We start from the raw sequence: 12,219 nt of genomic DNA on the forward strand, positions 1-12,219 counted from the left end.
TTATATTGTGTCAAATGCCATGGGATACCTCTCTGAGTATGAAAAAAACACTCTAGGCATATGAAAGTTACTGTAGATCTTTATTGAACATTGTTTTTTTTTTTTAATCTGACAGAACAACCCAGAAAGAAATCCATAGACATCACATCATCACTTTATATACAACTGGGAGATTTTACATACAGTGAAATGAAAAAAAAAGTTTCAAATAAATCTTGGCAAACACGGGCCTGATTCACAACTGCACCACTCCACTGTTACGCTGGTATCACTATATTACCAGCATAAAACTGGAGTAACACAGTGGTAGATCAAGCCTCATCTAATTAATTTCTTTGCTGGGTTTTTCTGCAAATTTAAGCCACTAATACCAGTAAGCCTAAGCTACTGCAGTTTTCAGACAATTTTATGATCATTTGCATGATCTGTTGTTTAAACCCTTTAGATTTGTCAATAGTGAAACCTGCTTTGAAAGTCTTAGAGACACTGGACCCGATTTTGCAGTCCTTACTCAGGCAAAAACTGTAAAGTTATTTGGAATATTGCCTGGGTAGAAGGAGGAGGAGTGGGCACCAAGTAGTTAACCAATGCAAGGTAACAACCCTTTGAATAAATTCATTCCAAAAATACTTCTAAATGCTATAGTCATCTAAGGCTCCTGGGCTTTATGAAGCAGAAAAACCCAGAGAAATTGTGTTCATCATCTAGTAGTCCCTTGTGCCTTAAGAAAACAGTTAACAAATGTTAAAAATGGATATGTCCTCACGCAAATACCTTTGTCTGTGGCATGATGCCATGGAATACCAGTAGTGATATTTACAATAGCTTTAGAGGGGGCAGATGCTATTCATTTTCCAGTGAATAAAAACAAAATGCAATAATGATGCTGCATATGCCTGTGACTCTAAAAGACTGGAATACAGAGAAACTTTCAATGTTGATAAGGTACGTTAAAGGTCTCTAATTTGACATGGCCTGTCTCCAATTTTAGGATTGTAAACTGAACTAAGGCCCAAGAACAAGAGAATGAATGACGGTGCTGCCAGTATTGCCACACACCCATCTGAATTTTGGAAGACCCCGTCTTCTCAATGATCTCCTGACTTAGGGCCATATCTTGCAATCCCATTGGGACCAGGTTCTGTCTCAGTGCAATACACAACATCATGCGGCAGCCATAAAATATGACTCTACCAGTTTTAAAGGGGAACATTTCACATACTGAATGCTAAAAATGCATCAGTCCAATTGCCCCTCTCACTGAGCTAGAGACATGAGGACAAATCTGTACATTTTGCAAGAATGATCAGTAAAATGAAATTAAGAAGCAACTGTACAATTCTTTGCCTAAGTAATTTTGTGTTCCTCTGTAGCTGGTGACCTCTTTTCACACTAGCACATGTCTCACCAGTTCTGTTTATATTACTGGTCTTCAGACTGGCTAACAATTGGTGCTACCACAGGAATAAAAATATTCATAATCATACAATGACATTTTTCAACGGTGTTATCAATTAAAGGACCATCTCATTTCAGGCCCCACACTTAAGCTGGCCTTTTTCAAAAAGATTTATTAAGCACCGGTATTGGGGTAGTTTCCTCTAGCTGAACAAAGCAAAGATATAGCTGTGTGACCGTTACACATAGCTCAAGAAAATATGGCTTGTAAAGTAAACCCTCTAAGACGCCCTTAAGATACGTGTATCCAAATGCTACAGTCAGACACTACAGGGTTAGCAAATATGTTACTAAAAACCATGTCAGTTTGAGCCCATGTTCCACATATGAGGGTGAAATTTACTCCTTGCAGAGGTCCAGCACAAGAACCATGCACTGCAATATTTCCACTAGGAAGGACTAAAAGTGACTTTAGCAGTACATGAGTCTCATGCTAGTCCTGTGCGCACAGGTCAATTTCACCCTGAGTGCAAATCTCATATTCAGGGAACATTAGTGGTGGTTGACAACAAAAAATCTTAGGAAAATAAATAGCCCAAACCTGTTTTTCTTGTACACTCAAAACTCTCGTTGATTTCACTTGGAGTTTTGGGTGAACAAGAAATGTAGGATCAGGCCCCATATACATTACTTTAAAGCCCTTCAACAGAGAGAGTGTGATTTAAAACATACGTATCATTGTCTTCATCTTCTAGCAGTAGCTTTTCAATGGGCAGAGTGCTGATCACTCTTCTTGCATCCTCGAGTTCCTGTGGGGCTGGCTCGGGAATTGAAATGGGAAGTGGAACGAACTGTGGCCCAGGAAGCGAGGAGGAAGCCGGCTGATACTGCAGGGTAGATGTGGGTAATGCAGAAATGGGCTGAGCCCATGGGAAATAGGTAAGAGGAGACTGCGGGTCTGTCACCTCCAGCTGCGGCACAACAGCTGGAGTGGTGCTTCTTGGCTGTTAAGTACAAAGATATCAGAATAAGGATACTCACTATCACAGTTAAAACAGCTTTTCCTGGCTCCATACTCACTATCACAGTTAAAACAGCTTTTCCTGGCTCCATAAAGTTTCATGTTCAATAAGAAAATTTTCACCAGCTCACCAGAAAGAAGGATGCAACTTGGTTAAAACTTGGTTTAACTTGGTTAAAACCCCAGCTGCCAGCAAGCCAGCAAATGCAATCTCAAAGTTTTACTCGTACATATCACATTCCCGTCACCTTTCCGGTCTCCCTCCTGCCTCCACTTTTGTAAGCATGCAAGGCATCCTTTCAAGATTATTATAAATTGTATTTGGACCTGCTATCATAGAATCATAGAATATCAGGGTTGGAAGGGACCTCAAGAGGTCATCTAGTCCAACCCCCTGCTCAAAGCAGGACCAATCCCCAATTAAATCATTCCAGCCAGGGCTTTGTCAAGCCTCATCTGTGGCTCTCTGATAATGTTTCAACACAGATGGAATGTGTCAGGGTAAGCTGACATGATGCTGAACATGTCCTTGTCTACATTGACCACCAGTCACTCATGGTCAGCATCATGTCAGCTAAGTCAAGATCATGTTTAAACATCATAAGATTTCCCAGTGAAAACAAGTTCCCTGGAAGCCTTATTTAAAAAACCCCAAACCACACCCTTACTGAAAAAACTGTATTGAAATAAACTCAGAAACAGCATCTGAAACACTCAGATTCTCAAGTGCAGTTTTGTCCTAGCTGTTTGTCCAAACAACAGAGCCTATTGTATATTTGATATCTGATATTCTATGCATCTAGACAGAAGATTATAATTTATGATCCACTCTAACTGAAACTTCATGAGCACCATGAATCAAAGCTGCAGGATTCCTTGTTAAGTTGGAGCTGATGGCAACATGACTTTATTGCTCTGCATTATTTTTCCTTAGCTGCAGACAATACTCTCCTAAGATAAAATCTGCCCATTGGCCTGATCCAGCTCTCACTGAAGTCTATGGCAGTCTTACCACTGACTTCAATGGGAGCTGGAGAAGGTCTCATGAGAACAATGCAGAATGGTTCATGAGTTAATTAGGTGGTGAGTGCTGGAGGGTTTGAGAGAGCATGGAACAGGCAAGCTTTGTTAAGAAGATTGGATTCACTCTGACTTCAATATAGTCAAATCTTTTAATCTCTCTCAAACTACAGTAATTCTCAGAACAATCCCCCTAATTTCCAGGCCCAGGCAGAGAATAAATCAGGCCATCACATTAGACAGTTAGGTTACTAACAGGAATTTGTAGCTCACATAGAATACCATACGAGAGACTCACACCAAGAAGAGACAGTTGCATGACCATTATAGAGAGGGTCACTAAGGCATGTTTCTCTACTCAATCTCACTTCTCAGGACTGTTCTCCTTGCATATGCAATTATGGCAGAGGAAACTACTTCTGATTTTTCAGCATCACTTGTATAACTTTTTACTGCGGACATCATCCTTGACAATATAATGTGAGGCAGGGATGTCAAGCAATACATAGTATAAAGATAAATTTAGATAAATGTGGCTTCTCATAACGCCTACTGGAAAGCAGATTTGCCTTCATTTCTAGGTATCTTTAGCTTACCGCAAAATTGGTGATCAGCGGCTGGGATGCGTAAGTCAGAACTGAAGAGGGTCCAACAAGTGTATAACTGGGACACATAGGCTGAACATACATGTCTGCTGTGTATGGACAGCTGACTGCTTCATGTGACATATAATCTGGGTAAGTTGTCCACTGGGTTAAGGGCTGTAGGGTAGCAGGAGACGGCTGAGAGAGCCAACCGGAACATAATGCCCCTTCGTCGGTAACTGGCAATGAAGAGGCAGTAACATCCATATCAATGCAAGGCTGGCCTGCAAAACAAGAAGAGAATTGTACCAAATGTCAGCCAAAGCATGGGCTGAAACCAAGCTGACGAACAAATGAAAATAAATGTTTGGAAGCATTACCAATTGGTGAATAGGACGGAAGTGGCTGATGGGGCAAAACAACCTAGAGAACAAAGAAGAATATTCAGATATGAGTTATTCCTGAAAGATTTAAACTCAGCATATCTTGAGAAACTCTTGCTCAGAGCAGAAGTAGCAATAAATATATTATCATCCATTGCCTCTTAGATGAAGGTACCATGTGCCTGTGTTATACCGGTATAAGAGCAGTTATTGAAAACTATTTCAGGGTGAAATTCACCCCTCTGCAGTGCGTCAGCACAAGATCCGTGCTCCACTGAAGCTTAAGTGGGATTTAAATGATACATGAGACCTTGTGTGGCTCCACTGCTCAGAGTGAATTTCATTGTTAGTGAAGATACAGTCAAACTGCTTCCCTCCAGGAGTTTAAATACCAGAATAAATGGATCTAGCCTAAGTATAGGAAATGAGGGGCCAGAGAGCTTTTTTGGACAGCTTCGGTAGCTTTTAAGGTTGCTCTGCATGTTTTGTCTGGAACAGTATATACACAACAGGTCACCTGTATAACAGAGTGTTTTCAGCACACTACAAAATAGGAAATTAGACTCCATGGGGAAATAGCTCTGCAAAGTTTTAGTGGATTTTTAAGAATTAGACATTTCTGTATCCCAGATGATACAAAGTACATCTGCATAAGGCAACCATCCTGAATCCTGTGACTTGTTTTGCTGATTTTGGTATTTTAAGCTGGGATTTTCAAAGAATCCTAAAGGAGATAGGTGCTCAAATCCCACTGAAACCCAATGGGAGTTGGACACCTAACTCTCTCCTTTGATAACTTCAGCATTGCTGAGTTTCATGATCTTGAACGAGCCGGCTATGCTAGTGTAACCTGCTGTCTTGATAAATGAGCACTAGAAAGATACGTGATCTAAGCACTGGACTGGGCACCACTCGACTGAGTTTTAGTCCTGGTTCTGAAACTGAACTCATTTGTGGCCTTGAGCAAGTCACTTAACTGCTCTGCCTCCTTTTGTTCCTGTCTAAGGGCTTGATTCTGCAAGGTACTGAGTTCTTTCAACTTCCACTAAAATCGATGGGAGCACATGATGGAGACGGGCTGGGTGCCTATTCAGTCAGAAAGGAAGAGCTTTCCTCAGGCATTCTGTGTTTTTTCTTACCGTTGTCGCTGCAGCTGCATTAACACTATGAACGATGTTCCCACGTTTCCTCTTCAGTAGCTCCTTCACCGGTTCTTTGACACGGACACCTTGATAGGGTCGTGGTTGCTGCTGATGCTCTGAAGCAGAAGCTGAGAAATATATTTTGGTGACATTTATTTTCCTTCACCCCTATACCAGTGCAAGGCCATAATCGCCATCTAGGAAAATCCTTTCTTTGCAGATTGCCCTGTCAATATGACTCTCTTTGCCTCCTAGAACAGGTTCTCCTGCGCTCAGAGTTAATGCTGCTCCTTGGTACTAGAAAGGTGCAGTCTGCCTCCGGACTTGTGTTTCTTATGTATCATACATGTCACGCTGGCAATGCACTCATTCTCCAGCAACTCATGGAACAGAAGCCCTGGGATTGCTCCTCAGCAAGGTAATCTGCATAGCATCAGGGCAAGCTAAAATGAAATGAGCAGGTCTGCATGCAGAACTCCCATTTGGCTACAATCACCTGCAGAGATGCCACAGGATTGGGCCCAATATTTGTACATTTTAAAGAAAATTCTTTTTAAAATATATGTATGAAAAACATGGGCAGAATACTTCAGACTTGGCAGTAAAGCCAGACCCAGCTATTACCCCCTCACCCACCAAAACAAAACCTCCATCCCCTTGCCCCAAGACTAGGACTGTTAGTAATCTGAGCCGTCTGGTGTGTTACATCAGATTCAGCGTATAGTGAACGGATTCTATTAAATAAATAAACTGTGATATCAGTCCACTCATATTTAAAGCCTGTGAGGACATGGCTACTCATGAAAAATGACCACCATTATATAGTACAATATGCCCTACCTTTAATATCAACAATTGTTGCAGAATTATGCTGTGTTCATTAAGGGCCTGGATATTAGCAGAACTCTGGCACGGTTTCTTTTTCATATATATAGGCACACACATATAAACCAACAATGAGAAAGTACCAACAGAGTTCTAGGCATTTTACAGACAGGTCTGAAGACAAGGCCCCTGCCCTGAAGAGTTTACAGTCTAAGCAGATAAAATACAAACACAGGAATGGAATGGAAGTAACAAAAAGCTGTGATTCATAAAATGATCTATAAATCTCATGTAATTCATTTCACTGACTTCAATGAGCTTCGGACTGGGCCCTTAACTATGATCTACTTTTCTCATAATCTGAAATATTGGTTTCTTCAGGTACCTAGTGGGTACAGCATGCAAAAGATGGTTTATTTTACTGGGCCTGCTGCTCCTCTCACTTGCATTATTCTTACACAGGTTTAATCCCATTGACTGCAAGGGAGCTATTTCAGAGAAAGTGCGAGAGAGGAATCAGGCCCACTTTGTTCAACTCTGAAAAAGATTTGGGTATCATGGTGGATAACCACTGAACAGGATCTCCCACTGTAAGACTGTGGCCAAAAGGGCTAATGCGATCCTGGGATGCATAAACAGGGGAATCTCAAACAAGAGTAAAAAGGTTATTTTACCTCTGTATTTGGCACTGGCGCAACTGCCGCTGGAATGCTATGTCCTGTTCTGGTGCCCAACATTGAAGAAGCATGAGAAATTGGAGAAAGCTCAGAGAAGAGCCATGGGAATGATTAAAAGATTAGAAAACCTGCCTTATAGTAATAGACTCAAGGAGATCTATCTATTTAGTTTAACAAAGAGAAGGTTAAGGGTGACTTGATTACAAAGTACCCACACAGGGAACAAGTCTTTAATAATGGGCTCTTCAATGTACCAGAGAAAGGTATAACATGATCCAATGGCTGGAAACTCAAGCTAGAAAAATTTAGATTGGAAATAAAAGGTGTACATTTTTAATGGTGAGAATAATTAACCATTGGAACAATTTGCCTAGGGTTGTGGTATATTCTCCATGACTGACCATTTTTAGATCAAGATTGGACGTTTTTCTGAAAGATATGGAATTATGCTGGGGAAGTTCTATGGCCTATGTTATACAGGAGGTCAGATGATCATAATGGTCCTTTCTGGCCTTAGAATCTATGAATCTATGAAAATATATAATAGGCATAATCTGTATGATTCCAGGAATGTCACTCTGAAGTCTAGAACAGGGGTTTTCAAACTGTGGGTCAGGACCCCAAAGTGGGTCGTGACCCCATTTTAATGGGGCCGCCACGGCTGGTATTAGACTTGCTGGGTTCTAGGGCCGAAGCCCGAGCCCCACCACACAGGGCCAAAGCTTCAGCCCTGGGCAGGTGGGCTAAGGTTACATGTGCCCTGCCCAGGGCAGAAGCCCTGGGGCAGCTGTGCCTCCCCCCCAACCCGAGGCGGTGGGGTTTGGGTGGGCTCAGGCTTCAGTCCCCCCTCCTGGGGTCGTGTAGTAATTTTTGTTGTCAGAAGAGGATCACAGTGCCATGAAGTTGAGAATCCCTGGCCTGGAACATCTGTTGAGTCACTGTGAAGCAATGGAAAGAGCTACAGGCATGATAAAGAATTCTTTTTGTTCAGAATATCACCAGGTTGGATCATCCCTGGGTTTCACCGTCTGTTTCTTTCCACTTTTTTAAGTTCTCAGCCATTTTGACTTTATGAATTACACCCATGCGGTGAACAGCTATAGGAAGGCATGTAGCTATGCCATACCAAGAGCCACAAGTCACTGTAATAACAGAATGAACACAAGCATTCACTACTCTCCCTCTGCAGCTAATTTACATGCACAATTTCATTGACTGTATGAAGGAGACTGCACAGATGGTGGATTATTTGACCCAACTGTTTTACCCATGCGCTCAGCTGTTGTTCGCACAAATCAACACAAATCTTTCAGCACCCCCCCCAGACACAAATCAACACAACCAACACACACAGTATCCCCAAACCCACATAGCCCCTCCCAGCAGCACACACCCCTCATTCACCACCCGCACAAATCCACACAACTCTCCCAGCACAACACAACCATCTGCACCATATCCCCCCAAATCACTCTGAACCTAGAACGTCTGTTGAGACAGTGTGAAGTGATGGAAATAACTACAAGTATGGTTGAGATCTCTTTTGATTTAGAATATCACCAGCTTCAGTCATCACTGGGATTTTGCAAATTTTTAAGTTTGCAGCCGTTTTCAGCTTTTTACATCCATGACTTTACAAATTAGATGGCTTCCAGCTACTAGTATCCTATTATATATCTAATTTATATCTATATAATCTATATCTATCTATTAGATATACAATAAAATTCCTATTATATATATATAATATACACATATAGCCTATATAGTTCTATATATAGATATAACCAAAATATAGAATAGGAATATGTTATATCTATTGTTGCATATACACTGCAAACATAGGCCCCAATTCAGGAAAGCATCCCAGTTCAGAAACACATTTAAACAAATTCTTCAGTTGAAGCATATGCTTAAGTGCTATCCTGCATCGGGGCCACATTCCGTTCTAAATCACGTTTTGTGTATTGCCTTCCAAGGAGGTTTAAAAATTGGTTAGCAGGCGTGTGAGATATGGCAGCTAACTGGTCCCACAATTCACTTACTTTAACAGTGTTTTTCTTTTGACCATTCCCGCTTCTCAAGACACGCCTTCGATTTTTCTTGCTTTGCGGCCAATTATCATAGTGACAGAGCCCAGGGCTTAAGCCAATAAGCGGCTAAGATCCACTTTGAAAAGCAAAGCTAGCAGCCAGCTAAAATGCCTATCATAAAAGTCTTGTGAGTCAGAGGGAAGTATAATACTTTAGTAGCTGATATTATTGAGCCTTATCTTACATGAAGTATCCGGGGCAATTAGTGGCAGAAGGAGACTGTGGTGTATCATAGCTCAGAAAGCTCTAATCGTTATAAAACCATTGATATCAACACTTTAGCTGCCCAACTTGCACTGAACTTTGATTTGTAAATATGCCAGCTGATAAAGTCCCATTTCTAAAGAATCTGGCTGGCCCTTCTATTTATTAAGTATAACTAAATAGTTCTTGAAACCATATCAAATATTGAATTTAAAATATAATTAAACTTATTTAGAGATACAACAAGTTCTTCATATGATAAAACAAAAGATTCATTATACTTCTGTTCATCTCTTCTATATACAAATGGATATACTATTTGGACATTTTAATTCATTTGTGAGTGTTAGAGAATTTTAAAATATAGATCTACTCTAGACCAGCAGAGTCAATGTCTACATAGGCTATTCATCATTCTTACGTTTTTAAGACATTAAAATGGTTCAGCGGTTACAGACGTTTGAAATGTTTTTAATACGTTTCCTCCGCCCCCCCACACACACATTGAGATCATCAAGGTGATGCTGAGATATTCATTGTAAATGAAGTTCTCCCCATCTAGAGGGCCAGCAAGAGATCTCTGTACTACTTAAAACCTGAAAATAAGGCTTAAATGGGGACTTAAATAATGTATAAGCCTTGTGTAGGTCCTCATCCAGAAAACTACATTAGTGGATCCCATCCTCAGGTCTCCTAGTGAATCTATGCACGATTTACTTTCTTGAAAATTGCTGTAATTGAATAGTTGTATCAAGAGTGTCTAGCTATTAGTTGCTTGCAAGTAAAAAAAAACAATAGATGGGGAAAACCTGATTTGCTCTAAGGTCTGACATCCCTTAAAAGATAATATCACATCATAAACCCTGTTAAAATACAGTTATATTTTTGCTTAACCAAAATAAATAACATATTTTAATTTATATTTCTCTTAACCCTTTGCTTCCTTTGGAGACTATATAGAGTTCCACTATATGGGTATGGGTCCAGGGTCAGATTCTCAGCTCAAGTTCTGAAGCTCCATTGAATTCAAAGGAATTATACCAATTTACAGCTGCTAAGAATCTGGTGCCTCTAATAAATTTAACTGTATTTCCCCTATTAGTCCTAAGGAGAATCAGAAAAGCCCAGATTCTAGCTGGTGTAAATTGCTGTAGCTGCACTGACTTGAATGGATCCACTGTATTGTAACAACTCTTGCAAAGCTTGACAACAAGGTAATGCATATTATGGATCCATGGCAGGTGCTTTTAAATTTCAAAACGTAGCAACTTTTCCAATTATTTAGCTTTTGTAAAGCTACCTAAATAAAGGCATTGCAAGTTAATGCCAAGCAATATTTTTTTAAACATCTAAGCTTGTTATAGAAACATATTTAAGCCTTACTCATGTCTCTTCTTTTACCCTCCTGTAAGTTATTAATGTCTTACCTTTTTTTTAAGGAAATCTAATCCAACTGTTGCATTTCAGTGTGAATCTTAATTGCCTAGTTATAAACCACTTAATCATGGAATGCTGAAAGGCCCTTACAAATAGTGGTGGTACCAGACACGACTATAAACATGTGTTTAAAATGTTCTCGTCATTCTTAGCTGGAGACTAATTCTGATCTCTCATTTACATCAGAGAACCTGACTCTAACAAAGAAGAGAGTCCTGGCCCCTGACAACTGAGGAATCGGTAGCTATAACCTGAAGAACTATCTGAATATTAAACAATATATTTGAAATTAAGAGCATTAAAATAGCACTGTCTGTTTTCTATAGTTCATTTACATACAAAATGATATTATTTTGTACTTTAATGAATTTTAATTACAGGCCAGACTCTGCTACCACTGTTCATGCTGGGTGAAATCCTGGCTCCATTGAAGTCAGTGGAAGTGTCATGGATTTCAGTTGAGCCAGTATTTCACTCCTTGAGTAGACGAGTACCTTATTCCTTGAGTAAGTGCATTGATTTCAGTGGGCCCACTTGCAAAGTAGGTCAATACTCAGCTTGAGTAAGAGTGGCACTATCTGACCCCAATCTTTTTGGGGTTTTTGGGGGGGTGAGGTGGAAGGGGGAAGACGACGTTTACAGTAAAAGCTGATAAATATACCTATTCACAGTTTCCTGTGTTAGCAACCAAAAACCTGAAAAAATATAACGAAGTCTGCAGAACATATTTCAGTTCCCCCAGAGCTGAAACAAAAATAATGTTAGTGCAGCTGCTTTTCCACTAGTCAAGTGTATACCATGTCTGATCTTTATAGACGTACCCACAGAAAAATGACTTTCTGCTTTGGTGCACAGTTCATTGTAGAGCAAAAAAAATCTGATCATTACAAATTAAAAGTGACATGAGGAATAATGACATTCCCCAAATTCAGGTAAGTTCCTGATTCAAACAAACGTAGGCACTTCATTCTTCACCTTCTGGTGCAAGGTTTATCTTAAAACAAATGTTCCCCATTGTAGAGTGTTCAGACAAAGCAGCATTTTAGTTGGTTGCTCATGACATGTGCTGTAAATGAACAAAGACACACATGAACAAATTCTTTTAAAACAAATAAAAATACTTCACTAAAGTGGCAACAAGATGAGTGCAAACAATGAGCCAGATTCACTATGTGTTCCAGCTGCTTTGCACGACTCCTCTAATGAAAACAGCCATAAATCCGGCTTATACAGGCACTGAAGCCAGGTTTGCAGCTGCTTTGTGTGGTCAGAGCAGTGCAAACCAGCTATGGTCAATCCAGAGCCAAGCAAAATCAATGGGAACTTTTCCATGGCTGAACAGCTTTGCAAGATTTCTGAATGTAAATATATTTCAGTTCATTGCAATTCTCCATAACCTATTCTTACACCAGCTACTATGAAGCTACTATGTGTT

General features: G+C 40.2%; 1 protein-coding gene across 1 annotated transcript in view; it reads right to left on the bottom strand.

The window, feature by feature from the left end:
* Window positions 1-2,090: 2,090 nt before the first annotated feature.
* The window catches only part of POU2AF1 (POU class 2 homeobox associating factor 1), a 73,259-nt gene continuing 63,130 nt past the window's right edge, over window positions 2,091-12,219 (bottom strand). Inside the window, exons 2-5 of the mRNA XM_029912900.1 lie at window positions 5,546-5,676; window positions 4,404-4,446; window positions 4,036-4,307; window positions 2,091-2,402 (exon numbers count right to left, since the gene is read on the bottom strand). Of these exons, the coding sequence (XP_029768760.1) occupies window positions 2,091-2,402; window positions 4,036-4,307; window positions 4,404-4,446; window positions 5,546-5,676 (758 nt within the window). The remainder of the gene's footprint in view (window positions 2,403-4,035; window positions 4,308-4,403; window positions 4,447-5,545; window positions 5,677-12,219) is intronic.

Source organism: Terrapene carolina, unplaced genomic scaffold (assembly GCF_002925995.2).
Source record: "Terrapene carolina triunguis isolate 2854851 unplaced genomic scaffold, T_m_triunguis-2.0 Scaffold374, whole genome shotgun sequence".
NCBI lineage: Eukaryota > Metazoa > Chordata > Testudines > Emydidae > Terrapene > Terrapene triunguis.